Source organism: Panthera pardus, unplaced genomic scaffold (assembly GCF_024362965.1).
Source record: "Panthera pardus isolate Hobbes unplaced genomic scaffold, ASM2436296v1 HiC_scaffold_12, whole genome shotgun sequence".
Lineage (NCBI taxonomy): Eukaryota > Metazoa > Chordata > Mammalia > Carnivora > Felidae > Panthera > Panthera pardus.
The window spans coordinates 52,407,993-52,435,086 of NW_026526677.1; the positions used below are offsets into that span (position 1 = coordinate 52,407,993).

The window sequence follows — 27,094 nt, forward strand, 5'->3', positions numbered from 1 at the left end:
TAGATTCCATATAGATAGGATAATTGGATTTTGGCTATAAGGAATCACAGACAGTGCTGCTTACCAGATAAATAGATCCTGTATAGGTTTATATACTTGAACCATACTTATTTATCTAGCTCATAATCTACCTTTGGTGAACCTACTGGTGTATCCTCAGTACACCAAAATATGAAATACATAGGCGTTTCTTTTTTAAAATTGTTTAAAACATTTATTTACTTTTGAGAGACAGAGAGATATAGAGCTTGAGAGGGGTAGGGGCAGAGAGAGAGGGAGACACAGAATCCGAAGCAGGCTCCAGGCTCCAAGCACAGAGCCCAACACAGGGCTTGAACTCACAAATGGTGAGATCATGACCTGAACCCAAGTCAGACTCTTAATGTACCCCTTAAACTGTAAGACTTTTCTAAGGAATCCAAACCAAAGAAAGCACTCTTGAGAGCACAAAGCACAAGAGAAACACAGGAAATAACCCAGTATGAGTGATAAACACTGTGTTTTTAAAAGGGCAATCCTGGGGCACCTGGGTGGCTCAGTTGGTTGAATGTGGGACACTTGCTTTCGGCTCAGGTCATTATCTTTTGATTTGTGGGTTTGAGCCCTGCATTGGACTCCATGCTAGATGTGAGGCCTACTTGGGATTCTCTCTCCCTCTGTCTCTGCTCTTCCCCCCCTCCTGTGCATTCTCTCTCTGTCTCGAAATAAATAAATAAACTTTAAAAAAAAGTGAAATCCTGTTTGGTACTAGAAGATATTATTCTTCTTGGGTGGAGTCAAGGGATGCCCTACCTCCATTCCAATGTTTCCTAAAGAATAAAAATTGGAAACCCTGAAGTCAGGCCCTGTCCAAGTATATGGATTAGGGGGCTGGGCTTTTCTAGGACCTCCATGTATTCTGCTGAACAGAGCTCTCCATAAGCTAGTCCTAAACTCTGAAGGAAAGTGGGGCTTAGTAAGTAATTGTGCTTGTTGAGGCTAAACAATGTATAGTGGCTGAAAGCAGAGACTTTAGAGTCAGACTCTTGTCACAGACTTGGTTGGCTTCAGTACTTACTGGATGTATAATTTTTATCAAAAAAGTTTGCCCCTCTTTGTTCCTTTTAATTATCTGGAAAATTAGGATAACAATACTATTAATCTTAAGTGTTTATTTAAAGGACTAAATGTGCTAATGAATATAAACATTCGGCATAATGTGTAGCACATGGTAACCGTTCAGTTAATGTCAGCAAATATTGATATGGTGATGATGATGATGATGGTGACGATATTGATTATTCAAAAACTTCATTGAGATAGGTTAAGAGACCCATGGAAACCTGAATTTTACTCCATATAGAACACATATTTTCTATGTTAATGTATTTTGTCCTACATTTTAAGGGACTCTGGATTTTTAACTTGTACAGAATACTTTACATGGCCTCACCCAGCAACTACTCCACTGCTCCAGTCTCCGAATTCCTCCTCATCTGCTTCCCTAACTACCAGAGTTGGCAGCATTGGTTGTCTCTGCCCCTCAGCCTCCTTTTCCTCCTGGCCATGGGGGCCAACGTCACCCTCCTGCTCACCATCCAGCTGGAGGCCTCTCTGCACAAGCCCATGTACTACCTGCTCAGCCTCCTCTCCCTGCTGGACATCGTGCTCTGCCTGACTGTCATCCCCAAAGTCCTGGCCATCTTCTGGTTTGACCTCAGGTCCCTCAGCTTTTCTGCCTGCTTCCTCCAAATGTTCGTCATGAATTGCTTCCTTGCCATGGAGTCCTGCACATTCATGGTCATGGCCTATGACCGCTATGTGGCCATTTGCCACCCACTACGATACCCATCCATAATCACCGACCATTTTGTGGTTAGAGCTACCATATTTGTTGTGGCCCGGAATGGCCTCTTTTTCCTTCCTGTTCCAGTCCTTTCTTCCCGACTCAGATATTGTGCAGGGAACATCATCAAGAACTGCATCTGCGCTAACCTGTCTGTGTCCAAACTCTCCTGTGATGACATCACCTTCAACCGGCTCTACCAGTTTGTGGCAGGCTGGACCCTCCTGGGCTCTGACCTCATCCTTATTGTTCTCTCCTACTCCTTCATCCTGAAAGCTGTGCTAAGGATCAAGGCTGAGGGTGCTGCGGCCAAGGCCCTGAGCACGTGCGGTTCCCACTTCATCCTCATCCTCTTCTTCAGCACCATCCTGCTGGTTCTGGTCATCACTAACCTGGCCAGGAAGAGAATTCCCCCAGATGTCCCCATCCTGCTCAACATCCTGCACCACCTCATCCCCCCAGCTCTGAACCCCATTGTTTATGGTGTGAGGACCAAAGAGATCAAGCAGGGAATCCAGAAACTACTGAGAAGGTTGTAAGAGGTAAAATGGATAACAACTAACCCAGGGAATAGAAATTGATAGTGGGCAATTGTTTTTATGATGCATAGGGACTTTATATTTTTTTAATTTTATTTTTAATTTTTTAAAATTACATCCAAATTAGTTAGCATATAGTGAAACGATGATATCAGGAGTAGATTCCTTAATGCCCCTGACCCATTTAGCCCATCCCCTCCTCCCACAACCCCTGCAGTAACCATCAGTTTGTTCTCCATATCTATGGGTGTCTTCTGTTTTGTCCCCCTCCCTGTTTTTATATCATTTTTGTTTCCCTTCCCTTACGTTCATCTGTTTTGTCTCTTAGTCCTCATATGAGTGAAGTCATATGATATTTGTCTTTCTCTGACTAACTAATTTCACTTAGCATAATACCCTCCAGTTCCAACCATGTAGTTGCAAATGGCAAGATTTCATACGTTTGATAGCCGAGTAATATTCCATTCTATATATATACCACATCTTTATCTATTCATCCATTGATGGACATTTGGGCTCTTTCCATACTTTGGCTATTGTTGATAGTGCTGCTATCAACATGGGGTGCATGTGTCCCTTTGAAACAGCATACCTGTATCCCGTGGATAAATGCTTAGTAGTGCAATTGCTGGGTCGTAGGGTAGTTCTATTTTTAGTTTTTTGAGGAACCTCCATACTGTTTTCCAGAGTGGCTGCACCAGCTTGCATTCCCACCAACAATGCAAAAGAGATCCTCTTTCTCTGCATCTTTGCTAACATCTGTTTTTGCCTGAGTTGTTAATGTTAGCCATTCTGACAGGTGTGAGGTGGTATCTCATTGTGGTTTTGATTTGTATTTCCCTGATGATGAGTGATGTTGAGCATTTTTTCATGTGTCATTGGCCATCTGGATGTCTTCCTTGCAGAAGTGTCTATTCATGTCTTTTGCCCATTTCTTCACTAGATTTTTTGTTTTTTGGGTGTTGAGTTTGATAAGTTCTTTGTAGATTTTGGATACTAACCCTTTATCTGATATGTCATTTGTAAATATCTTCTCCCTTTCTGTGGGTTGCCTTTTAGTTTTGCCGATTGTTTCCTTTTCTGTGCAGAAGATTTTTATTTTGATGAGGTCCCAGTAGTTCATTTTAGCTTTTGTTTCCCTTGCCTCCAGACATGTGTTGAGTAAGAAGTTGCTGCGGCCAAGGTCAAAGAGGTTTTTGGCTGCTTTCTCCTTGAGGATCTTGATGGCTTCCTGTCTTACATTGAGGTCTTTCATCCATTTTGAGTTTATTTTTGTGTATGGTGTAAGAAAGTGGTCCAGGTTCATTCTTCTGCATGTCTCTGTCCAGTTTTCCCAGCACCACTTGCTGAAGAGACTGTCTTTATTCCATTGGATATTCTTTCCTGATTTGTCAAAGATTAGTTGGCCATACGTTTGTGGGTCCATTTCTGGGTTCTCTATTCTGCTCCATCGATTTGAGTGTCTGTTCTTGTGCCAGTACCATACTGTCTTGATGATTACAGCTTTGTAGTATAGCTTGAAGTCTGGGATTGTGATGCCTCCTGCTTTGGTTTTCTTTTTCAAGATTGCTGTGGCTATTCAGGGTCTTTTCTGGTTCCATACAAATTTTAGGATTATTTGTTCTAGCTCTGTGAAGAATGCTGGTGTTACTTTGGTAGGGATTCCATTGAATATGTAAATTGCTTTGGGTAGTATCGACATTTTAACAATATTTGTTCTTCCTATCCAGGAGCATGGAATCTTTTTCCATTTTTTTGTGTCTTCTTCAATGTCTTCCATAAGCTTTCTATAGTTTTCAGCGTATAGAATTTTCACCTCTTTGGTTCGATTTATTCCTACGTATTTTACGTTTTTTGGTGCACCTGTAAATGGTGTTGATTCCTTGATTTCTCTTTCTGTCACTTCATTGTTAGTGTATATGAATGCAACCGATTTCTGTGCATTGATTTTATATCCTGCAACTTTGCTGAATTCATGAATCAATTCTAGCAGTTTTTGGTGGACTCTTTGGGTTTTCCATATAGAGTATCATGTCATCTGTGAAAAGTGAAAGTTGACCACATCCTGGCTGATTTCGATGCCTTTTATTTCTTTGTGTTGTCTGATTGCAGAGGCTAAGACTTCCAATACTATGTTGAATAACAGTGGCGAGAGTGGACGTCCCTGTGTTGTTCCTGATCTTAGGGGGAAAGCTCTCAGTTTTTCCCCATTTAGGATGATATTAGCATTGGGTCGTTCATATATGGCTTTTATGATCTCGAAGTATGCTCCTTCTATCCCTACTTTCTTGAGGGTTTTTATCAAGAAAGGGTGCTGTATTTTGTCAAATGCTTTCTCTGCATCTATTGAGAAGATCATATGGTTCTTGTCCTTTCTTTTATTGATGTGATGATCATGTTAATTGTTTTGCAGGTATTGAACCAACCCTGCATCCCAGGTATAAATCCCACTTAGTCGTGGTGAATAACTTTTTTAGTGTATTGTTGGATCTGGTTGGCTACTATCTTGATGAGGATTTTTGCAACCATGTTCATCAGGGGTTATTGGTCTATAGTTCTCTTTTTAGTGGGGTCTCTGGTTTTGGAATCAAGGTAATGCTGGCTTCCTAGAAAGAGTTTGGAAGTTTTCGTTCCATTTCTATTTTTTGGAACAGCTTCAAGAGAATAGGTGTTAACTCTTCCTTAAATGTTTGGCAAAATTCTCCTGGAAACCCATCCGACCCTGGACTCTTGTTTTTTGGCGATTTTTGATTACTAATTCAATTTCCTTACTGGTTATGGGTCTGTTCAAATATTCTTTCTTCCTGTTTCCGTTTTGGTAGTGTATATGTTTCTAAGAATTTGTCCATTTCTTCAGATTACCAATTTTATTGGCATATAATTGCTCATAATATTCTCTCATTATTGTTTCTATTTCTGTTGTGTTGGTTGTGATCTTTCCTCTTTCATTGTTGGTTTTATTTATTTGGGTCCTTTCCTTTTTCTTCTTGATCAAAGTGGCTAGTGGTTTATCTATTTTGTTAATTCTTTCAAAGAACCTGCTTCTGGTTTCATTGATATGTTCTACTGTTTTTTTTTTTTTTGGGGGGGTTTCTATAGCATTAATTTCTGCTCTGATCATTATTATTTCCTGTCTTCTGCTGGTTTGGGGTTTTAGTTGCTGTTCTTGCTCCTTAAGGCGTAAGGTTAGGTTGTGTATCTGAGATCTTTCTTCCTTCTTTAGGAAGGCCTGGATTGCTATATACTTTCCTCTCATGACTGCCTTTGCTGCGTTCCAGAGATTTTGGGTTGTGGTGCTATCATTTTCATTGGCTGCCATATACTTTTTAATTTCCTCTTTAACTGCTTGGTTAGCCCATTCATTCATTAGTAGGATGTCTTTAGTCTCCAAGTATTTGTTACCTTTCCAGATTTTTTCTTGTGATTGATTTCCAGTTTCATAGCATTGTGGTATGAAAATATGCACGGTATGATCTTGATCTTTTTGTACTTAGGGATGATTTGTGTACTGGCATATGGTCTATTCTGGAGAATGTTCCATGTGCACTTGAGAAGAATGTATATTCTGCTGCTTTAGGATGAAATGTTCTGAATATATCTGTTAAGTCCATCTGGTCCAGTATGTCATTCAAAGCCATTGTTTCCTTGTCGATTTTTTGATGAGATGATCTGTCCATTGCTGTGAGTGGGGTGTTGAAGTCTCCTACTATTATGGTATTACTATTGATGAGTTTCTTGTTGTTTGTGATTAATTGATTAATATATTTGGGTGCTGCCACATTTGGCACATAAATGTTTACAATTGTTAGGTCTTCTTGGTGGATAGACCCCTTGATTACGATATAATGCCCTTCTGCATCTCTTGATACAGTCTTTATTTTAAAGTCTAGATTGTCTGACATAAGTATGGCTACTCAGGCTTTCTTTTGTTCACCATTAGCATGATAAATGGTTCTCCATCCCCTTACTTTCAATCTGTAGGTGTCTTTAGGTCTAAAGTGGGTCTCTTGTAAACAGCATATGGATGGATCTTGTTTTCTTATCCGTTCTGTTACCCTATGTCTTCTGATTGGAGCATTGAGTCCACTGACATTTAGAGTGAGTACTGAAAGATAGGAATTTATTGCCATTATGATGTTTGTAGAGTTGGAGTTTCTTGTGGTGCTCTCTGGTCCTTTCTAATCTTTTGTTGCTTTTGGTATTTATTTATTTGTGTGTGTATGTGTGTGTGTGTGTGTGTGTGTGTGTGTGTGTGTGTATATATATATTTATCTTTTCTCCCCTCAGAGTCCTCCCTTAAAATTTCTTGCAGGGCTCATTTACTGGTCACAAACTCATTTAATTTTTGTTTGTCTCAGAAACTTTTTATCTCTCCTTCTATTTTGAATGACAGCCTTGCTGGATAAAGAATTCTTGGCTGCATATTTTTCTGATTCAGCACACTGAATATATCCTGCCACTCCTTTCTGGCCTGCCGGGTTTCTGTGGATAGGTCTGCTGCAAACCTAATCTGTCTTCCCTTGTAGATTAGGGACTTTTTTTCCCTTGCTGCTTCATGATTCTCTCCTTGCCTGAGTATTTTGTGAATTTGACTATGATATGACTTGTTGATGGTCGGTTTTTGTTGAATCTACTGGGGGTCCTCTGTGCTTCCTGGATTTTGATGTCTGTGTCTTTCCCCAGGTTAGGAAAGTTTTCTGCTATAATTTGCTCACATAACCCTTCTACCCCTATTCTCTCTCTTCCTCTTCTGGGACCCTTATGATTCTAATGTTGTTCCTTTTTAATAAGTCACTGATTTTCTAATTCTTAAATCGTGCTCTTTTGCCTTAATGTCCCTCTTTTTTTCTGCTTCGTTATTCTGTATAAGTTTGTCATCTATATCGCTGATTCTCTGTTCTGCCTCATCCATCCTTGCCACCGCTGCATCGATCTGTGATTGCAGCTCAGTTATAGCATTTTTAATTTCATGCTGGCTATTTTTTACTTCTTTTATCTCTTCGGAAAGGGAGTCTAATATGTTTTCAACTGCAGCTAGTATTCTTATTATCGTGATTCTAAATTCTGGTTCAGACATCTTGCTTGTGTCTGTGTTGGTTAAATACCTGGCTGTCGTTTCTTCGTGCTATTTCTTTTGGAATGAATTACTTTGTTTTGTCATTTTGAAGGGAGAAAAGGATTTAAGGAGGTAGAAAAATTGAAATTAAAATTAAAAAATATTAAAATTAAAAATTAAAAAAACACACAAATCGAATAGATGACGTGTTTTGGTCTGGGTGTTGGTCTACGTGTGTTTTGGTCTGGGTAGTGAAAGTTGTTTGACAGATTAGAGAAAGAAAAAAGAGGGGGGAGAAAAGAAAAAAAAAAGAAATCGTTTGAGAATTTGAAAAAATGAATACACTGAAGTAGACTTAAATGAGATGATGGGGGTAAAATAAATTAGAAAAAATATACACGAAAGTAAAGAATATAGTAGAAAAAAATTAAAGAAAAATATTTTCCATAAAAATTAAAAATAAATATCAATATTTTTGTTTTTTGTATTCAAGAAAAAATGAAAAAGAGGAAAAAGATAAAAAAAGAAAAAAGAAATCGTTTGAAAATTTGAAAAAGTGAATACACTGTAGTAGACTAAAATAAAATTATGGAAGTAAAATAGAATTTGAAAAAATTGCCATAAAAGCAAAAATACAGTAATGAAATTAAATAAGAATATTTTTAATAGAAATTGAAAGTAAAAATGAAGTTTTTCTCTTTCTGCATTCAAGAAAAAGAAAAGAAAGGAAAAAGAGATGAAAAAAGAAAGAAAAAGAAAAAAAGGAAATTGAAAATTTGAAAAGGTGAATACACTGAAATAGACTAAAATAAAATGATGGAAATAAAGTATAAATTGAAAAAAATTACACAAAAGTAAAAAATATTGTAATAAAACTTAAAAAATATTTTTAATATCTTAATATTTTAATAAAAATTGGAAATAAAAATGAATTTTTCTTTCTGTATTCAAGAAAAAGAATTGTAAAAGATAAAAAGAAAAAAAAGAAAGAAAATTGAATAGATGAACTTGCTAACAGATTGAAGTAGGACTGAAATTGCTTTGTTTTCCCTTAGAAGTGAGTCTATGTAGCTCTTTATAGTCCATAAATCAAGCCGTCAGTGAAACTTGTGTTTGAAGACCAAAGTTGGCCCATTTGGGTGGGGCTCAGTGTAACAGCTCTGCTCTCCACTAGATGGCGCTGCTAGCCTACTTGGGTGGATTGTTTCCGTGCTTGTAGGTGCATACGCGCATGCGTGGGAGCGGTGAAAATGGCACCACCCAGCTACCCAGTCTGTTCTCCCAGATCAGCAGTCGTGCCCTGGTCCTCTGTCTTCAGCTCTCATCGACTCTCTGCTTTTTCACTCTCTGTGACCAGGCCCCAGGCAGTACCTCTCTCCCGAGTTTTGTCTCAGATGCGGCTATTTTCCCCGGCCCCTTACTTCCAAACGACTGTGGCTTTGACCAGCTCTGCCCCTCTGTGGGAGGGTGTCACTGAGCAATGGCCGAATGAGCAGTGGCCGAATATTGGCTGCACCCAGGAATGCTTGCTGGACCCTGCTGCTGCCTGTGCCCGGAGACTGTGGCCAGGTGCCAGCCAGTCCCAGAAAAAGTTTGTGAGACAGAGTAGCAGCAGTGTTGCAGGGTTTATGGAAAATCACAACACACATCTGGCACCAGGCTTCACACTTAACGACCTTGTTCCAGCACCAACGAATGTGGCCATTTTCTGGAGTCTGCTGGGACCAGGTGGCTTCACCAGTCTCTACCAAATGTCCTCCCAGCAGTGGAACTGCTTTTTCCCATGTGGCCCGAGAACCTCCTGGACCCCACTCTGCTCCTGGGGATTTGCCCTTCCCACCAGTGTACCGCCAGGTATCGAGCTGAGGAGTTCCAGCCTTTGCGCTTCCCTTGTTTACAGTCTTAATGGAATTTAAACCCTCTCCTTTCTCCCTTTTTAGTTTAGTCCCTGTGGCTATTTCCAATTTTCTACTTTCTCTCCAGCTGCTTTTGGGGAGGGGGTGCTTTTCCCGTATGCTCCCACCCCCTCCCCCCCAGTCTCCATCCTCTCTCTGCCCACAAAAGCACTTCCCTACCTTTCGCGGCTTCAGTCTCCCCACGTTCAGCTCTCTGCACTGCGTACCTGCTGAATTCTGTGGTTCAGGTTGTGCAGATTGTTGTTTTAATCCTCCAATCAGTTTTCTAGGTAAGTAGGATGGTTTAATGTTGGTCTGGCAGTATTTCATGGATGTGAGACACACAAAAAGCTTCCATGCTTTTCTGCCATCTTAGCTCTCTGGGACTGTAAACAGTTACTGCAGGAATAAGTTTGGATTTCACATTCTCCAAATTTTCAATTGAATTATGGGGTATTCATATCCTGGGTCCTGTTGTCTCTGAACTGACTGGAACCTTAGTTTTGCATTATGGAGTTTCTGGCAGTTTCTTGGCCTCACCTGAGTGAGAAGGATGTGTCAAGCCATAATTACAGGACCTTAATTAGAACAATACTGTTTTCCAAGTAAAGAAGAAATGGTATTCCACTCACATTCAGTGCCTCTGAGTTTCCTCAATTGCTTAATACTTAGATATGTATTATTTCTCTTGTTTCTACCTGACACAGTTCAAGCTGGTTTTGTGTCATGAATGGGTCTCCTGTGGAGATACAGAAGTTGGCTCCAGAACTTTGATTCTTATCATGAGGGAATGACATGTGTCACTCACTGCCTTCTCTAAGCCCTCCCAGACATTGTCCATATACTTACTTAATGCCACTTCCCTGGAGTATGAATTTCCTGTAATTCTCTCCTTTAATATTTGATGAATTAAAACATTTTAAGATGACTCATTTTTGTGAGTTTGTGCTTTGTTTCAAGTGAAAGTGTGTCTCCTGTATTCAGATGTGCTTCACTAACTTTTGTCTTCATCCTCTCGTATATGACTGCCATCAGCCTTCAGGCACTATCTGCATCCCCACTTTTTTTTCTGTTTATCTTAGTTATACAGGTAAATTGACTTATTCAGTCTACTTTCAGCTCTGTTGTGTCAATCCTCACATCCTGTGCTGGTGCCAAAATAGTGTCCTCTGGGATCCAGACATCCATATTAGTGGGTTATTTGAACAAGGATAAGTGTGTTTCATTCTTTGCAATTCCCTTCCTGCTTATGCCCTGAAAATGGTAGGGACTCAGATATTGGCCAGTGTTTCCTGGGATTAATTTACCTTGGCAACAGATCCCCCTTTTGGATACTGAGAGTGTCACATATAAGAGCCTTTTGAGAATATCTTCTAACATACCTAGCTGATCTGTGATGACGGTAGTTATTTGGGGGGAATTTATAAAATAATTTATCATTCTTATAGCATTATCTTTCACCAAAGTAGTAGCTTTGATCCACTCTCTCTTCTCTGTTCCACAGGTCCAAAGATTGATCCTGACCAAAGTATGAACTTCTCAAGCACTGTCCTATTCGCCCATCATTTCAGTTACTCCTAGCTCATTATTTTCAGATTATGCCCACTGATATTTTTTCTTAAAGTCTATGTTCAAGAATCTTCTCCCACATAGAAAACCAGTACGTGTCTTCATTTGACAAACTGTAAGTTTCAATGGAAACTCCACCTACTTTTACAATCCTTCCCTTTATTCACCCCAGCAGAATTAATCTATTTTTAGCCACGTGTGTATCTCCCTCTGATACTAGATTATTAATTCCTCTGAGTTTGTTGAAGAGTTTTATTTGTCTTCTTAACTTTATGTACTGAGAGCTGGTAACACAATTATTTACTTATTTGTTATTTTGTTGAACTACAGTGAATAATTGATATGAATTATGTTTTTATTATTTCTTCTGAAAATTTCTTAGGGGAAGATCAAGTTGTTAATATAATGTATTTTTCAAAACACTTTACAAAAACCTTATATAGCTCAGAGTTCAGTGTGGTGTTATATACCAAAGAACTTAAGACTATTTCTCTTGGAATAAGATAAGAAGGAATCTTTATTTATTTGAATCCCAGGTATACCATTCTGGCCACTGACTAGATGTGTAACTTTTTACTCACTGATCTGAGCTCTCGTTTTCTCATGTAAGAAGAGTGATAACTGACTTTTATTATGTGATTTATCAGATTATTGGTTGACAATCTATGGAAAGCTTTTCAACCATATACTTAAACATGCTAATAACTTTTAGATGGCAACTCATTTCATCATTTTCCTATGAACATTGATTTCTCAAATGTCTTCAGAAGAAGATGCTCTTCATTATTTTATATACCACAATGCATTTCAGAGATGCTTTGCCTTTCCCTGTGTGTCATTCCTCTTCCCCAGTGCAATTTCTTGACTATTGTGCACCACTGTCTTATAAAATCCTTTCCTTACTTAAAGCTCAGGGTCATGTTGTACCATGGCACCCTCAATCGTTTCTTGTTCTAACTCATCTTTTAAAACCTTGGTCTTGCTGCCTCAGTTTAGATGTTGGCAGTTGCCTAATAGTCTGGTTGGAATGGATCCAGACTAAAAGCACCTCTATTCACAATGAAAGACTCTAGGCTGTACATGAACAGAGAACAGAAAAAATTTTAAAAATGATATGAAGTTACCCAGTGAGGAGCATATGCTCACAGAGTCGCTACATATATTTCTACAATTTTTTATGTTACTATTTTATTTTTTTTAATTTAGAAAGTTTTAATTTTTTTATAATTTACCTCTTAAAGCACACAAAAATGTTTGGTAGATTGTCCACATTGGCAATCACTTTTTTTTTTTTAATTTCTGGATACCCAGAATTTCATATCTATAGGGATTTTAAAGTCACAAAATCTAGAGTCCTCTTGGAATTTCCACTAAAGACTATTTGATAAATAAGAATTCAAGATTTGCTTAATTTCCTCATTGATAAGAAACTATCTTCTGCCACTTGGGACAGAAAGCGTTGATTTCTGTTTCGGATTTTAAAAAGAGACCCTCTCACTTGCCCGCAGTTTTTCCTTGGGCCCATATGGAAACTTTCTGGTGAATTAAATTTCTAGTACTAGCTTCAGTCATTTTAACAATATTCCATTTGGGAGCTTGCAGAACTGATAGTTCTAAAACAGGTATAATATTCACTCCCTTTCCACATAATTTCTCATTTCCTTATACCGTGCTTTCTCCTATATAAGTCCTATTAGGTTACTGATTGTTGCTCACTTTTGCATTTCCTACTGAGACAAGCAGAATAACAAACACATAAAAGATGTTTAGCAGATGCATATGAAATAGATTAACAAAATGTGAAATGCAGTAAAATGAGAGAATGAAATGATATGTGGAATGAAGTATATAATAAAATGGAATGTGAGAGGTAAATTTTATATTTAGGAGTGTGGTTCTAAATGACTGGTATCTCTAATACAGTCAAACACTCCAAGCATGGGATTCTCTGGGCAAAGTGCTACAAACCTCTGTTTTTTCTTTCTTTTTGTATTTAAATGCATACATCTTTCCTTCACCTTTGGAAGTATGTGGGTTTATGTAAGAATGTGTGTAGGCTTAGGCAGGTAGGTATGTTTGTGCAGGATGTAATACTTCAAGGAACCATGAGGACAGGAAACTCAAAGTATCTTTGTTATCTTTTGACTTGCAAGAGAGGCAACATTATATCTTTAGCAATTTCAGGGAGCCCAGCAAAGAACATAAGGCAAGAAGTTGAAGAGTCACATACTGGCAGCTGACTACTAAATGAATAAGACCTCCACTTAGAGGAGGAAACTTTACATAGTACCTTCAAAATATCCATTTAAACAGTTAGCACAAGATGAGTCAGTTAGAGAAAGAAAAGAACTGTATGTATCACTTGCATGTGGAATCTAAAAAATATCAAACCTGTAAAAAACAGAAAGTAGAATGGTAGTTACCAAAGGATGGAGGGTGGAGGGATAAGATTGATAGTGTTTAAGGGTACAAACTTCAAATGAGTAGTAAATAGGCCATAGAGATCTAGTGTACAGTATAAGGAATACAGGCAATAATATTATACTATAATTATGTAACATGATAAATATTGCTACAACAGCAATCATATTACAATATATAAGTGTAGCAAAGTAATACTTTCTGTACACCTTAAATTTATGCAATATTGTGTGTCAAGTTTATTCAATATGAAAACAGTTTTAGGAGAAGTAGTACTTTTATCTTAGAGTTTTCATTCCACCTTGTGTATAAGAGAATGAGAATGTACACCTTAGATATTCATGTTTGAGAATCCAAACATGCAGAGATTAATACCCACCAGACTATACATTATTCTAACAGGTACATCATTCCACTAAACATAATTTTGGTGGAAGGTCTGTGGGTTAGCCCAAAACATGTAAAGTGTAGTTCAGATGTGCATTTAGAAGCGATGTTGAATGGAGAAACTGAGAGAGGAAAATCATTAAACCAACTTTGAGATATAAGTATCTGGCTTTTTTTTTTCTGTGTGAAGTGATGAATGTTCAAAATGTCTAAGACTTTGATATTTTTCCTCATGAACTTTTGTATTACCAAGGAAGATGTCAGTTACACCAAGAACTACAGCTCCAAGTAGAGAGACAAAATTGAGAAAAGGATAGCTGTAGAGCTTTAAACATTGATTGGAGGAAAGGGTCGTCCAACTCGAGGGAATAGGGACAGGGAGATGCTAGTGTTCATGTCATTAGAACACTGGACAGTCTGATGTCTAACACTGCATAAAGTTGTGTCCAGACTTGTGCTAACTAAGGGGTAGGATTACATTAATCTGAAATCAGAGCCCACATGCAGAGATTTGAGGAAAGGGAGAAGTTACTTTCCTGATGAGAAAATTTGTCTTAATTTAAGACTCTCCTCTTCTCCCCACAGCTGTGGTGGAATGGAGCTGTGTAGAAGACCTCCCCCCCTTCCATAAGAGGCAACAGTTGGCTTGTGCTTTGGGGGGAAACATGGCAGAATTAGTAACTCAGGATGATGGATGGTCCAGGAATCATCCAAAGAGAACTAAAGCACCAACTTGAGTTTATCTGGGCTCTTCAACATTTCACTTGTTAACCTAAAAAATAAAACAGAAAGTTATTTTACCAGCCAAATGAGTTTATCAGGAATAGCAGAGAATCGCAATGCAGGACATGCTATGGCAAAACCATAGGCAAACCAAACAAACAAAGGAGAGGACCATTATTTTATGGAGACGAAGGAGGAAGCTGAGATAAGTTGTTTTGAACAAAAGTCCATTGGAGAAAGGCAAGAGTTCAGAGTGATGACAATTTCTCATTGGCTGAGTTGCCAGAGAAACTGGGGTGCCAGTTTCTCCTAGGAGATGCAATGTAGATCTTTCCCTGTTGGGAAATTGACATTTCTTCCTCTATTGATGTTGAATGGTATGGCTCCCCCTTCTGGCTACTGCGCTCTATTTTCATGAGGTTTCCCTTTATTAATTTTCACATACCAAGCATCCTTTTATGGACAACTGGCCATGTCTGCTCCTGTCTCAAAAAGCGTACTCTCTTACTCTGCATCTTTTACCCTGAAAGGGCCAAGCATTTAGAATAGCATCTCCCAAATGAACAAAGTGAGAGATTGAACACAGGCAGAGTGAGTTTGGATTTGGCCTCAATACCACTCAGTTTTATCCTGTTGCTCTGTACTGACGATAGGGTTTAGCTTTCCATCCAAGAGAATTTTCAGAAAGGCGAAGTGAGACATGGAGCAGAGGCTTGAAACTGGTGACCATTAGAAGACTGATAAAATAGATAATGGATTTAATGGTTTGTGCTCAAGGTTTTAATGGGTACAGAGGAGCAACAGACAAGGACAGGAATCTGACTTTGTCTAGGACTATGATATCAAGGAATATGTAACACTTAGACAAAATGAGACAAAAGGGTTTAGGAAAATGAAACAGGGAAGATTTTCTTTTTTTTTTTTCTTTTTTATTAATTTTTTTTAACGTTTATTTATTTTTGAGACAGGGAGAGACAGCATGAACAGGGAAGGGTCAGAGAGAGAGGGAGACACAGAATCTGAAACAGGCTCCAGGCTCTGAGCTGTCAGCACAGAGCCTGACGCAGGGCTCGAACTCACGGACCGCAAGATCATGACCTGAGCCGAAGTTGGATGCTTAACCAACTGAGCCACCCAGGCGCCCCAAAACAGGGAAGATTTTCAATGAGGGAAGAACGTGTGTAAAGTCACAGGGGTGAGGCCAAGCATAAAATTATATACTGGTGTAGCTGAATTAATGTATTTGTGGAAACAGCAAAATTTGAGCTTAAGAGAGTTATTTTTTGTTAATTTTTTAGCCATAAACTCATGGGAACCACAGATGGATGTTTGAAGGGCATGAGATAAATTACATTTTATTCTGGTTATTCCAAAAGAAGCATTGCAGAAGTATTTAAGGGGTTAGGCTAGCAGCAGATGGGTAATTCTAGACTATTGAAGGAATCATACACCAAAGAATGAAATCATATCTGTGGTATTTCAGCTAGACCTAGCCCTTCCTTCTCCCCACTGGTGATGGTGCTATTTTCTAAAAACACAGGGACCCAGGTGACCAAGATCTTGAGTTACTTATCAGGGATACAGGACACGCAGCACTGTCAATCTATTCTCATGACCTCGCTCGTAATTTTGTCCCTTGGAAATAATTTTGTGCTTTAGGGACCCATAAACTCACCATTATCTCCCTCATTGGATATTTCTCCTGCCCCCAAATTAAACACCCTTGAGACCCTCATCGAAGGCACTAGCTTTTATCTTTAACATTTAGAGAGGAAGTCCATCTGCGATATTTGTATATAGTGGATATCCAGTTAATTCGTTTAACATTTGTTAAAATGACTATTTCTCCCTAGGGCCCATTTAGTTTGCTTTTCTCATCAATCAGGTGGCTCTATCTATCTATCTATCTATCTATCTATCTATCTATCTATATGTATATCTATATATCTATATATATATCTATATATATCTATATCTCTCTATATATCTCTCTATATATCTCTCTATATATCTCTATATATCTATATATATATCTATATATATATCTATATCTCTCTCTCTCTATATATATATATCTATATATATATCTATATAGTTATCTATATATATCTATCTATATCTATATCTATATCTATATCTATATCTATATCTATCTATATCTATATCTATATATCTATCTATATAGATAGATAGATAGATAGATAGATAGATAGATAGATATATCTGGGCCTATTTCAGGGCTATCTTACTCTTTAGTTGGCTGGATTGTCTACCCTTGTGTCAATAGCACACCATCTTAATTCCTAAAGCTCTGTAATGTTTTGAAATCTGGCAGTCAATATAAGTCATGCAGTTTTGTTCATCTTTAAGACTGACTTTTTCAATTCCCATATGAAGTTTTACATAGGAGTTGGTAAAAAAAATGGTGGAGGAGAAACTGCTGGGAATTTGACTGGGATTGCATTGAATCTAGAGATTAACTTTGCGGGAGGGTTGACATCCATACCGTATTAAGTTTTCCAATCCATAACCTCATTTCTGTACGTTATTTAGGTTCCAATTTTGTATCTTTCAGGATAAATATTATGTAATCTTTGTTTAGACTTATTCCCAGGTATTAATTTTTCTGATGCTGTTGTGAATATGTTCTTTGTTTTCTGTTTATTGTCATATACAGCTAAATTGTGTTTTGCCCATGTTTTGGTTGATAAATCTAATCATGTATTAGTTCTAGTATTCTACTTTTGGGTTTTTGAAGTACATAATTATATGCTTTGCAAAATGACAGTTTTATTCCTTTCTTTTCAGTCCTGCTGCTTGCTATCTGTTTTTTTCAGATTTACTCACTGACTTGACTCTCCAGTGCCATGTTGAAAGGGAGTGGTGATATTGGACCTTGTTGTCTTTTATTTTGTTTCTTATTAAAGGACAAGTCTTTACCATTTAACCATTGATGCCTGTGACTTCCGTAGGTGTTTTGGAAATATCCTTTATCAGATCAAGGAAATTCCCTCCTATTTTAATATGCTAAGATTTCTAAATGGGTATTTACTTTGGTCAAATGCGTTTTCTGCTTCTCTTGAGATATTCACATAGTTTCATTTGTTATTCTGTAAATGGAGCAGATCACATTAGTTTTCAAATATTATATTATCCTTGTTTGTGGTCACTTACCATTTTCATATGTCATATGTCATTGCATTTGATTTGCTAATGATTTAAGAACTTTTATATACATGTTCATGTGAGAGATTGATTTCTTTTTTAAAGGTTTCATTTTTATATCTTCAATTTTTTTATTTTCAAAGTTTTTTTCCCTTCCTTCCTTCCTTCCTTCCTTCCTTTCTCTTTCTTTCTTTCTTTCTTTCTTCCTTTCTTTCTCTTTCTTTCTTTCTTTCTTTCTTTCTTTCTTTCTCTCTCTCTCTTTCTTTCTTTCTTTCTTTCTTTCTTTCTTTCTTTCTTTCTTTCTTTCTTTCTTTCTTTCTTTCTTTCTTTCTTTCTTCTTAGTAATCTCTACATCCAGCATGGGACTCGAACTCACCACCCAAGGATTAACTGTTGGATGCTCTTCCAACTGAGCCAGTCAGGTGCCCTTATATTCTTTTCTTGTAATGATATTTCTTCCTCCACTCTTTCATTTTTAACCTATTTTTATCTGTATATTTGAAGTGGTGTTTTCATAGGTAACATGTAATTGGGTCTTGCTTTTTATTCAGACTCATATTTTTGGCCTTTTAATTGGGTTGTTTAATTTATTTGCACTTAATTTTATCATTGATATGGTGGGATTTAAATCTACCACCTTGCTACTTGTTTTCTATACATCACACCTGTTATTTGTTCCATGTTTTCCTGTTTTTATGCTTTATATTGGATTGAGTATTTCTTTTCACTGTGATTCTTTTTCTCTTTTGGTTTATTAGTTATAACTTTTTGTTTTTTTAATTTAGTTGTTGCTTTAGAGTTTACAGTATGCATCACTAAGTTACCACAGAGCACATCAAGTGATATACCATTTCATATATAGTATGAAAATCTTACACTAGTTTGCTTATTTATTTACCTATGTAATTATCATATCTGGAACTGTTTATTTCTTTCTGCACATCCAGATTTTCATCTGGTATCATTTTCTTTCTGCTCCAAAGAATTCCTCTAATATATTTTGCAGTTCAGGGCTCCCGATGGTGAATGATTTCAGCTTTTGTATGCCTGAAAAAGGATTTTTCTCTCTTTAATTTTTGAAAGATATTGAAATTATTCAGAATTTTCTGAATGTTCAGAATGTTCTGTTTCACTAAATGTAGAATTCCAAGTTAACAAAATTTTTTTTGGTACTTTAAAGATGTTGCTTCTCCATATTCTGACTTGAATGGTTTCTAACAAGAAATCTGCTGTTATCCTTAACTTTTCCTCTTTGTATGTAATGTCTTTTTTCCTGTGTTTACTTTTATGATTTTCTCTTTATCATTGATTTTAAGCAATTTGATCATGATATGCCTTGGCATAGTTTTCTTCAGGTTTCTTATCTTTGGGAAATCTTTCTGATGTCTTAATTATTGCTTTCCTTCTTTTTTGATTAGTTCTTTTTTTTCAGATGGCATATTTAATCATTGATTTTTATTCTTCTTTTCATTCATATATAATATATTCCATTTTATCATATGTAATACATTAAAATATGTTAAATGTAATATAGAATATACATATATGTATATATATTTGACTATAGTTTTATTTTTATGTATTCTTTTATGTTTTATATTCATTATCATCAGTTCAAAATATTTTCTACTTTCCACTTTGATTTTTTCTGTTACTCGTAGGTTTTTTAGATATGTATAATTTGTATGAAGTATGGGATTTCCAGATACATTATTATTGCTTTATAGCTTAATTTCACTGTGGTCAGAGAACATTCTGAATAATTTCAATAGTTTGAAATTCATTGAAAATTTTTTTATGTTTCAGCATTTAGTTGATTTTGATAATGTTTTATTTACTTAAGAATATTAATACTGTTGTTACTGAGTACAATGTTCTGCACGTGTCATTTGGGTAAAGTTTGTTAATTACATTCTTCTAATGTTTCATATCTGTATGGATCTTCTTTTTATCAGCTGTTCTATCATCTTTTAGGAGAGTCATGTTGAAATCTCACTGTGATTGTGTATTTATTTCACCTTTTGTTTGTGTTAATGTTTTTGCATTATTTTAATAGAAATTGTGATATTGTTACACTTTCCAATTCATCATTATAATCACTTCATTATTATAAAATGTCCTTCATTATCTCTGGTTATGCTTCCTGCCTTAATGTTTGCATTAATCAGATTAGTATAGCTACTCACATTCTCCTGGTTAGTATTTTCCTGATATATTTTTTCCTTTCTTTTGTTTTCAGTGATTCTGGTGTTTATATTTAAAATTTGTCTTTCAGAGGCACCTGGGTGGCTCAGTTGGTTAAGCATCTGACTCTCAATATTGGCTCAGATCATGATCTCATGGTTTGTGGGGTCAAACCCCTCATCAGGCTCTGTACTGATGGCATGGAGTCTACTTGGGATTCTCTCTCTCTCTCTCTCTCTCTCTCTCTCTCTGTCTCTCTCTCTCTCTCCCTCCCTCCCTCCCTCTCTCCCTCCCTCCCTCCCTCTCTCTGCCCCTATCCCACAGGCGCTTTCTCTGTGTCCCTCAAAATAAATGAATAAATATTTAAAAAAGTAAAATGCATCTTTTGTAAGTATTATGGATATATTTAATCTGATAGTCTTAGTCTTGTACTTAGAATATGTGCTCTATCTACATAAATGCAATTGCTGATTGCTTTATAGCTACCATCTTATTATTTGTATATAACCTCAAATATATTAATTTCCTTCTACTTTCTTGTCTTATTTTGGATTAATGAAATTTTATGCAATCTTTTTTAGTATTATTTTGGTGACAATCCCAGCATAAAATCAGTCAAGATGATATTCTTGACTTACTAGTCTATTTAAGTATACTGTTTGAAGTACTGAGGATTCCATATAGTTGTTTTCCTTTCAGTGACATATTTTCCCTGTGTGAAAAACTTAATATAAATTAATGATAAAATAAATCATCATAAAGTACTCATTTTAAAAACAATTTTTTCTAGAGTGCAGCTAATATATAAGATGAAGTCATTTCATAAGTCTGATGTCATTTGTCTTTCTCAAGGGTCTTTTAGTTACATCCTCTGAGTCCCTGATTGATATTTCTTTCTATTACAAGTAATACATCTCAGTTCATGTAACTTGCAGATGCCTCAAAAGAAACTATGAGCCAATCACTGCTCTTTCACTTCATCTGAGTATAAATTCAGAAATCTCTTTTTACATTAGAAATGTGTGTGTGCATCTTCACGGAGGCAGGAACCCATGGGAGCAGGATGCCCAAACAAACTCTTCATGTTTCCAGCCACAGGAGAGTGGCTGTTATAGAGACATCTTTATAAAGTCGTCCAGGGGCCAAAGCCACAATACTTTGGTTTCTCTTCAGATCACATAAATATCTCCTGTTTTACCAGAGTCATATGCAGTGGGCTAGTGAGAGGTTGAGAAGTCACACTTTGGCTGATAGCAGCCGGATGATCAAACTGCCATTTGGGGCAGAATTTCTCTGTAGGTATTTTGGAAACAGTATGTTGGAAAGCCAAGCATAAGTGACACTTTTGAGTTTGCACTTCAGTTTAATTCACTGCTCATATAGAAGAATGTTATTGTATCCTCAGATGTTGGTATGTGAAGACCTGAAGATCAACCAATGTGTGAGCATGAACACATTAGGTTGTGGGTCAGCTGAGCTCACAGAAGGTCAGCTCAGCTTTGTCTCTGATTTGATTATTTGAGGCATATTTTAAGTGTCTGGATTTGTGCCAACTGCCACAAAGAAAAATGATGTGTACCTTTTTCTTGACTTTAATGAGCTTTGGTCCTCCTAGGAAAGGTGCCTAAGAACTATAGATCCAGGCAGAGGGATAAAACCATGAAACAGGAACCTATAGAATTCCCAGGGTGTCCCTGGGAGGAAGATAACTTTAAAATTGGGAGATCAGAAGTTGGCCAGAATTGTGGTCAAATTTAAGTAAAGATAATGGGAGAAGCAGTCAATGTGATGTCTGAAGCTGAGCAGAGCTGAGGCTAGGGCTGGCTGAACTGAGGTGGCAGTCTTGGATTAGGGTTAGCCTAAATCAGTGGTTAGGCCAGTTAATGACAGTTGGATGTAGCTTTATCATTCTCAAAGTATTGTCCCTGGAAAAGCAGCATAGGCATTACCTGGGAACTTGTTAGAAAGGTGAATTCTTGACTTTTCTCCCCAAACTACAAAATAGGTAAGTCTGGAGATTGGTATCAGCAATCTGTGTTTCAACCAGCTCTCCAGGTGATTCTCATACACACCCACATTTGAGAACCACTGGTCTAGATAAAAGAAAAGGCTGATAAGAAGCCCGCACTATATATTGAAGAAAAAAAAATGGAGAGCTCCAAATATCATTTGGAGGTGTGTGTGTGTGCGTGCGTGCGTGTGTGTGTGTGTGTGTGTGTATTCAGGGGCACCCAAACAACATGCGCCAAAATTCATCTGTAAGGGATGGTGGGATGGTTTTTCCTCTGCCTCAGAGGAGAACAACAGCAGAACCTGGCAACTTCTTCCCATCAGGGTCCAGGATGGTTAAGAAGATCCTTGAAGAGAACTGAAGCTCCAGTTTGTGCAGCATCCTGTCCTTGGGCATGTTTAACTATTCCGTTAGTTCTTCTCTTGTTCTTGAAGCCTTATTTCCTTATTTTTTCTCCTTTACCAAGGAAATATAATGGTTTTTATTTTATTATTTTTAAGCAGCTACTTACTGACTACAGATGCAAATAAGATACTGCACAGGTAATTTTGTATTTATTGTTTCCACCCCTAGGTTTCACCACTAATTGTTTTTTTTTTCTTTCCCATTCTGCTTTGTTCTGCTTTTTAGTGAGTATTAAGCAAGACTGCCAGTGGTTCACAGTACATCAAGATATGGAGATGCTAAATTAAAAGAGTCAAGGGTATTATGATGCTTTCAACAATCTGTCAGTTTCATATATCTGACTTGTACTTATTGAGTGCCTTTTATGTCAGCAGGTGCAGGGCGCTTTTCTCTGTGCTATTATAAAAAGATAAGATTTCATTGCTGACAAATGGAGCACAGACTTTTTGGCAGACAAATAGGACATACCATTTGTATAGGAGAGTGTTATTAATGCTTTAATAGCAGCATGCTCAGGAAGTTAAAGGATCATAGGGAAACAATGGAAAGGGGAGGCATCTAACCATGGATGCAGAAAGAGTAACAAGAAACACCATTTCTTTTTTTTTTTTTTCAACGTTTTTTATTTATTTTTTTTTTGGGACAGAGAGAGACAGAGCATGAACGGGGGAGGGGCAGAGAGAGAGGGAGCCACAGAATCGGAAACAGGCTCCAGGCTCCGAGCCATCAGCCCAGAGCCTGACGTGGGGCTCGAACTCACGGACCGCGAGATCGTGACCTGGCTGAAGTCGGACGCTTAACCGACTGCGCCACCCAGGCGCCCCTTCAACGTTTTTTTTTTTGTTTTTGTTTTTGTTTTTTTTTTTTTAAGAAAAACCATTTCTAAGACCTATAACTCTCGTTCCAGATAGAATGCAACAAGAAAAAGTTAGTTATTTGAGGGAAAGAGAGTTGATTCTAGGAGAAGGAGATGACATGTAAAAACACAGAGTTGAGACAAAGAGCAAAGCATGTTCTGTCAGTGGCTGGGTTTATGTGTGGAGTTGGAATATACTCGTGAAGGGAGTTATTTTTTATTCATAAGGTTATGAATGCTAAGGACATTGTTTTAACAAAGAGTCACTTGTACAATTTAAATTGTAGACATATTTCATGTCGACAGAATTGTGGAGAAACATGACAGCCTAGAACAAAAGCAGATACATCAGTTAGGAGATTGTTAATGAAACAGTCAAACCCTGAATTCATGTCTTTCCTTTCAGCCAGTTTCAGGCCCACCTGCCAGTCATGGTACTATTTCTCAACAACACAGGCACCCAGGTGACTGAATTCCTGATGATTTGCTTCCCAGGAATGCAGGAAACACAGCACTGGCTATCTGTAGTCCTTGCTCCCCTCCTGGTTTTGGCTTTGGGGGTCAACTTTGTGTTATTACTCACCATTCGGCAAGAGACATCTCTGCACGAACCCATGTACTACCTACTTGCCATCCTCTCCGTGCTGGATATCATCCTCTGCCTCACTGTCATCCCCAAGGTCAGACCCCTCCTGGATTGACTTCCAAGCATTCAGTTATTTTTCTTTAAATAGTGGTTTGTTTTGCTGCTATAAATCCTACTACCCCTGAAGGACAATCCTCAGTGAGTGGTCCATACCATCACACAGGGTCTGTCACAGCTCCCAGATATGTCCCCTCTCATTCTCAGTGTCCATTTTTTAAATTTTTTAATTATTTAAAAAATATTTTATTGTCAAATTGGTTTCCATATAGCACCCAGTGCCCATCCCAACAGGTGCCCTCCTCAATGCCCATCACCCACTTTCTCCTCCCTCCCACCCCCCCATCAACCCTCAGTTTATTCTCAGTTTGCATCCTTCCCTCTCTGTAACTTTTTTCCCCCTTCTCCTCCCCCATGGTCTTCTGTTAAGTTTCTCAGGATCCACATACGAGTGGAAATATATGGTATCTGTCTTTCTCTGCATGACTTATTTCACTTAGCATCACACTCTCCAGTTCCATCCACGTTGCTACAAAAGGCCAGATTTCATTCTTTGTCATTGCCAAGTAGTATTCTATTGTATATATAACCACAACTTCTTTATCCATCATCCATGCATCAATTGATGCACATTTAGGCTCTTTCCATAATTTAGCTATTGTTGAAAGTGCTGCTATAAACATTGGGGTACAAGTGCCCCTATGCATCTGCACTCCTGTATCCCTTGGGTAATTTCCTAGCAGTGCTATTGCTGGGTCATAGGGTAGATCTATTTTTAATTTTTTGGGAAATCTCCACACTGTTTTCCAGAGTGGCTGCACCAGTTTGCATTCCCACCAATAGTGCAAGAGGGTTCCCATTTCTCCACATCCTCTCCAGCATCTATAGTCTCCTGATTTGTTCGTTTGAGCCACTCTGATTGGTGTGAGGTGATATCTCAGTGTGGTTTTGATTTGTATTTCCCTGATGAGGAGCGACGTTGAGCATCTTTTCATGTGCCTGTTGGCCATCCAGATGTCTTCTTTAGAGAAGTGTCTATTCATGTTTTCTGCCCATTTCTTCACTGTATTATTTGTTTTTCAGGTGTGGAGTTTGGTGAGTTCTTTATAGATTTTGGATACTAGCCCTTTGTCCGATATGTTATTTGCAAATATCTTTTCCCATTCCATCAGTTGCCTTTTAGTTTTGTTGATTGTTTCTTTTGCAGTGCAGAAGCTTTTTATCTTCATGAGGTCCCAATAGTTCATTTTTGCTTTTAACTCCCTTGCCTTTGGAGATATGTCAAGTAAGAAATTGCTGCAGCTGAGGTCAGAGAGGTTGTTCCCGCTTTTTCCTCTAGGGTTTTGATGGTTTCCTGTAGTGTCCATTTTTTAAAGATTTAATTCTTTCCCAACTGACAGGCCCTCTCTCAATGTCTGAGTCAATGATATTCCAAGTTTTTACATTCTTTTTACTTCTAGGGAGATTTTCCTTGACTCAGAATGATCCCACCTTTACATCCAAGAGCTCTAGAATTTACTTTCTAAAGTGTAACTGGATGTATGTTTATATCATATAGTGAGATAGGAAGCAGAATTGAAAGAGATTTCTTATATGTCTAGAGAAGGTGGAGAGTATCCAAATGTAAATATTGAACTTACTGAGTTTGGTGTTCTTGTGATGCATTCAACTGGAGTTTGGGTAAGAACTCTGGGGATCAAGAGAAGACAGGCTAGAAGTAAACATTAAACAAGAGGCATGGTCTATAGATGGGGAGAAAAGGGTATAAATAAGGCTCTACTTGGGATGCACATAGAAGGTATTTTAAATTAAGATACTGTCCCAGCTGGGATTATAGGGCTGTGGTTTGGGGATGCAGATGGTTGAAGCCATTGAAAGTTTCCCCCAAGGTTAGGTACTATAGGGTGGGAATGAATGCAGTTTTTGAGAATAATGATTCTGGCAGGTCCTGCTCATCTTCTGGTTTAACATGAAGACCATCAGCCTTGCAGGCTGCTTTCTGCAGATGTTCATCATGAATACATTCCTTCCTATGGAGTCTTCCACCTTCCTGGTCATGACCTATGACTGCTATGTGGCCATTTGCCATCCTCTGCACTACCCGTCCATCATCACTGAAAAATTTGTCATTTATGCAGCCATCTTCATTGTCTTCCGCAATTTTCTGGCCACACTACCCACACCAGTTCTGGCTGCCAGGCTCAACTACTGTGCCAGCAATGTGGTGGAGAACTGTATCTGTGCCAACATTTCTGTAGCAAAGCTCTCCTGTGGGGATATTCACCCAAATAAGCTCTACCAATTTGTGAGTGTTTGGTGTCTACTGGGTTCTGACCTAGTGCTCATCTTACTATCCTACTGCTTCATCCTGAGGGCTGTTAAACGTCTGCAGTCAGGAGGTGCAGCAACCAAAGCCTTGAGTACTTGTGGTTCCCATCTCATTCTTATACTTTTCTTCTATACATTGCTGCTTGTCTTCATCTTCACAAACAAGGCAGAAAAGAAGGCGCCCTCAGAGGTACCCATTCTTCTCAATGTCTTGCACCACCTCATTCCACCAGCCCTGAACCCCATTGTTTATGGAGTACGAACCCAGGAAATCAAGCAAGGGATTCTCAAACTATTCAAGTACCAGTTTTGAGAGATATGAGTCAAAGATCCAGATTATGAGTCTGTTTTAGTGATAGATTCACCTAAATGCCTCGAGGAACACATATGACATCCATGCTGCTACCCTCATCTTGAACTTAAACCTTCTGCAGACACTGTCATAATATTTACCCTCATTATCACCTCCTCAAATCCTCACTGAACACATGTTTAGGCAACAATTACCTTTTTATTCTAACCCGTTGCCATCATGATCCTTCAATACCCATTCATTAAATAATTATTTAATACCTTCCATATACTTCTTAGTCTTTACATTCTGAGTAACTGTCACATTTAATTCCTAGGGCAAGGATGAGATAGCACTTTAAATATAACATGGGGGATGTGGGTAGGAACAGGGGAACCAATGAAGACAATATTTTCTTAAATATTTTATTTATTTATTTTTTTAAAGTTTTTTTTTTAATGTTTATTTATTTTTGAGACAGAGAGAGACAAAGCATGAATGGGGGAGGGGCAGAGAGAGAGGGAGACACAGAATCTGAAGCAGTCTCCAGGCTCTGAGCCATCAGCCCAGATCCCGACACAGGCTCGAACTCACAGACCATGAGATCGTGACCTGAGCTGAAGTCGGACGCTTAACCGACTGAGCCACCCAGGCGCCCCTGTTTTATTTATTTTTGAGAGAGAGTGTGTGTGAGCGAGGAAGGAGCAGAGAGAGAGGGAAAGAAGATCCAAAGCGGGCTCTGCACTGAAAGCAGTGAGCCTGATGTGGGGCTCGAACTCATGAACCTGTGAGATT

At 38.0% G+C, this 27,094-nt stretch overlaps 2 protein-coding genes across 2 annotated transcripts; both read left to right on the top strand.

Moving 5' to 3' along the window:
• The first annotated feature begins 1,356 nt into the window (after positions 1 to 1,356).
• On the top strand, positions 1,357 to 2,539 carry LOC109261601 (olfactory receptor 56A4-like). Its single transcript, XM_019440103.2, has one exon. It carries the CDS (start codon positions 1,357 to 1,359, stop codon positions 2,362 to 2,364), a length of 1,008 nt encoding a protein of 335 aa, XP_019295648.2. The 3' UTR covers positions 2,365 to 2,539.
• A 20,928-nt stretch (positions 2,540 to 23,467) lies between these two features.
• LOC109261876 (olfactory receptor 56A4-like) lies at positions 23,468 to 26,320 on the top strand. Its single transcript, XM_053900046.1, has 2 exons — positions 23,468 to 23,716; positions 25,625 to 26,320. Exons 1-2 carry the CDS (start codon positions 23,468 to 23,470, stop codon positions 26,318 to 26,320), a joined length of 945 nt encoding a protein of 314 aa, XP_053756021.1.
• The last annotated feature ends 774 nt before the right edge of the window (positions 26,321 to 27,094 follow it).

What these genes read in the sequence shown, in the direction of transcription:
- LOC109261876 (XM_053900046.1), top strand. Translation starts at nt 23,468, where the DNA reads ATGGTACTATTTCTCAACAACACAGGCACCCAGGTGACTGAATTCCTG. An exon ending in GCCTCACTGTCATCCCCAAG is followed by an intron (nt 23,717 to 25,624) that starts GTCAGACCCCTC and finishes TGATTCTGGCAG; the next exon opens with GTCCTGCTCATCTTCTGGTT.
- LOC109261601 (XM_019440103.2), top strand. Translation starts at nt 1,357, where the DNA reads ATGTTAATGTATTTTGTCCTACATTTTAAGGGACTCTGGATTTTTAAC.